This window comes from Olea europaea, chromosome 10 (assembly GCF_002742605.1).
Source record: "Olea europaea var. sylvestris chromosome 10, O_europaea_v1, whole genome shotgun sequence".
Taxonomy (NCBI): domain Eukaryota; kingdom Viridiplantae; phylum Streptophyta; class Magnoliopsida; order Lamiales; family Oleaceae; genus Olea; species Olea europaea.
The window spans coordinates 35,605,614-35,608,776 of NC_036246.1; the positions used below are offsets into that span (position 1 = coordinate 35,605,614).

Sequence of the window (3,163 nt, forward strand, 5' to 3'; positions counted from 1 at the left end):
GTTTAGATCCTTCACCAAGCCCTCGAGTTGGATACTTGTGCTTAGTGCCCGGGCCACGCAGGCGCTGTTCACCGCCACCAAGTCTTCAGCAGTGCAGGAGGCAGTGTGGTCCCTCCACTCTTCGGTCCAATACTTGCTGTGGACCACCGCCACCGCAGCTGTTTCCGGAGGAAGAGCCTCCAGCACCTCCCTTACTGGCTCTTCTGAACTGGTGCCGAGGAAGTCAACTTCTTTGCTGGAGCGGGCCCTTTTCCTCCTCTGCTGCCCAGGAACATGTTCAATAGGTACGTCCGCGAGGGGCGCCGTGTCCTGGGCAGCGGCAGGCTCCGCAGCAGTGGGGTTTCTCTCTGGGAGGGCCACCCCAGTGGGAATAGTTGTCTGCTGCATAACTGGGGGTGGCCTCGCCACGGTTGGGCGTCTGGGAGGGGCAGCACTTTTCTTGCCCTTCCTTCGGAGGTCGGCCTCCGGATCTTCCTGAACCTCCTCCTCCGTCGGAGGCTGAAGTCTCTTACTGGCCTCCACCAGCTCCTCCATTTGCTTCTTATATGAGGAGGAGGAGGCCTTCAGTGCCCTTGCTTCAGCCATCATTTTCTGAATAGTTTTGAAGTCAGGGCGTACTGGCAGCTTCTTCTTGAAGTTATCTGCAAAGAAACGAGTAAGGAATTAATACAAGTGTAGGGAGTTCAGGTTAAAAGAGTGTGGGCTTCGGTCCTATTACCTTGGGACGCCATTAAGTCGTGAGTGACGAAGTGTATGTTTTTCCGAATGAGCCTGTGATATGACCTCTTCTTCTGAGGCAGTTGATAAATAACGCAAATAATGTCGAAGTCCTCTGTCGACAGCTCGCACCGAGGGAGGGAACCTGCGAAAAGAAACATCTGTTAAACACAAGCCCGACCGAAGAGAAATAAAATATCAACTACTATACTCACTAAGTGTTGAAAACTTCGCCGGGACTGTAAGAGGCGCCAGGGGGTCCCCCTCCATTGTGTCCCATCGCCCCGCTGCCCAGCACCAAGAGCTCTTCCATTCCTTGATGGAGCTCGGCAGATCGATCACAAATGGAGTGTGGGAACCCCACGACGTCAGGTAGTACCAGCCCCGGGTCTTATCTCCCCCGGTAGTAACCTTGGGTATGTAAAGAGTTTGGAAAACGGAAAGGGGCATCTCCACTCCTAACGACGCCTCTTTCCACAACATCCAGGAGCCCACCATCTGGCTCCAGGAGTTCGGATTGAGCTGCGTCGGGGCTAGCCCGTAAGACCTAAGCACCAACCTAAAGAACGGATGAATAGGCAGCCTAAGTCCGACCCTAAGGATCGCCTCGCTAATGGCCACGCAGCCCGGCCTTGGGTAACAAGCTCTCTCTTCTGGCCCTGGGAGAATCAGGTCCACACTGTCCGGGATCCTATATTCCGTCCTAAGTCTACCAAGGTCGGCCTCCCTCAACTTTGATGGGTAGTCCGATGCCCCCCAGTGCACAGAAGTATCCGGAGGGCTATCCGGTCGCTTCCACATGTTTTCCCCTCCCATTATGGCCCCAGCTATTTCTGAGGAGGTCGCCACAATGGGCTCGTCCACCCTCGCAATCTCTAAACTCCTACCCATACCAGAACTCCCTTCCGAGGCCATTCGTTAAGAAATTTTTAGTCTAAATGGGTACCGAAACTTACGGGTTTGAAAGTGTTTCCTAGCCGGAAATGGTGCAAGATCGCCGGAAATATCGCTCTCTCTCTCGCCGGAGTTGCCTGTAGAACGCCGGGAATCGCCAAAAATTTGGGAGAAAAATTTTGTTTTTTCGTGGTAAAGGTAGAAACTCTGATAAGCCCCCAAAGTTCACCTTTTATAGGAAAGACAAATCCAATCTCCACCTTTGAATTCAAATACGATCAATCTAAAACGTCCGTTGTATTCTCGATCCCAGCCGTTGAAATGAAACGCCAGATTTGATCTACGCCCAAGATGTCGCTGTGGATTTCACGCTAAATTGAAACGCGTCGCCTCGGTTACCAACAGCCGTCAATAATAATTACTGGCCGCGGCAGCCTTCTAGGGGAATGGGCGTGGTACCCAACTGTCACCTTGGAAACACGCAACAGTTGTCAAATCATTGGACTTCTGGGTCACCTCGGATGATCTCCTCCCCCAACTTTACAAAGCTTAGCCGCAACCGATGCGAAGGCCCCGGTCGCTAATCACTTCGGGCGCTGCGTTCCCACCATTGCTTTACAAAGTTCTAGCCATCTCCCCACGCGTCGACCCTCTTTTTCCGCCAACGCTTCGGCGAGAAACAAGTCCCCCAACTTAACAGTCTGGACGCACCCGATGCAAGCGCCCCGTTTGCTATCGCCTCGGTCGCTGCGCCCCTCCCATGCTTCGCAAAGCTTGAGCCGTCTCCCTCTTCCTGACAATGCTTCGATGAAGACGAGTCCCTAAAAATTTCTATAACGCTTTAACGAACCCGACGCGAGAGTATCATCGGCTCATCGCCTCGGCTCTGCGTTCTTCCAATGCTCTACAAAGTTTCAGCTACCCCCATGCCGCGATCCGGTCAGGAAAACAAATCCACGTATAATATAAATATTCATTCTCAGATTTGGGGGACCACTGTTACGCCTCATTTTATGAGCCTCGGAACCACTCCGACCCCCCGAAGCCTCTCCGAAGTGATACACCGATTCCTGCCACTGATCTGCCGAAGTGTCCCGTCTCCGAGGTCGGGTTCAAGTGGCTTGAACCCCCGTTAGAAGATTCGCTGCCAATTTAAGATTTGCTCTGCATATAAGGTTTAAATTGATGTGACGTCCCCCATAAAGCTATTTGATGTGACTTATCAACTTTATGTCAATTCAACTCGGGGGAAACAAACTGTCCGCCCACTCTACAAGCGCGGCTGATTGACGCCTATGAGCAGACGCTTCATACCGTCAGATGTATACACGTGTTCCACATCCCACGGTTCATACCACCTATAAATACCCAAAGATTGGCCAGAGGCAAAGGTAATGAAACTCTCAATAGATAGCACTCCATAACAAGTTTATATATTCTCCTCCCCCTTTATTGACTGATTGATTTGTATAGTCCCTGGACACTGTTCCGACCACCCAAACCTGACTTGACCGTCGGAGTGTATACGGCCGCCGCCACCGTTGGTTCCGGC

General features: G+C 52.1%; 1 protein-coding gene across 1 annotated transcript; it reads right to left on the minus strand.

Moving 5' to 3' along the window:
• Positions 1 to 558: 558 nt before the first annotated feature.
• On the minus strand, positions 559 to 1,579 carry LOC111402012. Its single transcript, XM_023030029.1, has 2 exons — positions 933 to 1,579; positions 559 to 862 (listed from the first exon to the last, which is right to left on the minus strand). Exons 1-2 carry the CDS (start codon positions 1,531 to 1,533, stop codon positions 684 to 686), a joined length of 780 nt encoding a protein of 259 aa, XP_022885797.1. The 5' UTR covers positions 1,534 to 1,579; the 3' UTR covers positions 559 to 683.
• Between the last annotated feature and the right edge of the window lie 1,584 nt (positions 1,580 to 3,163).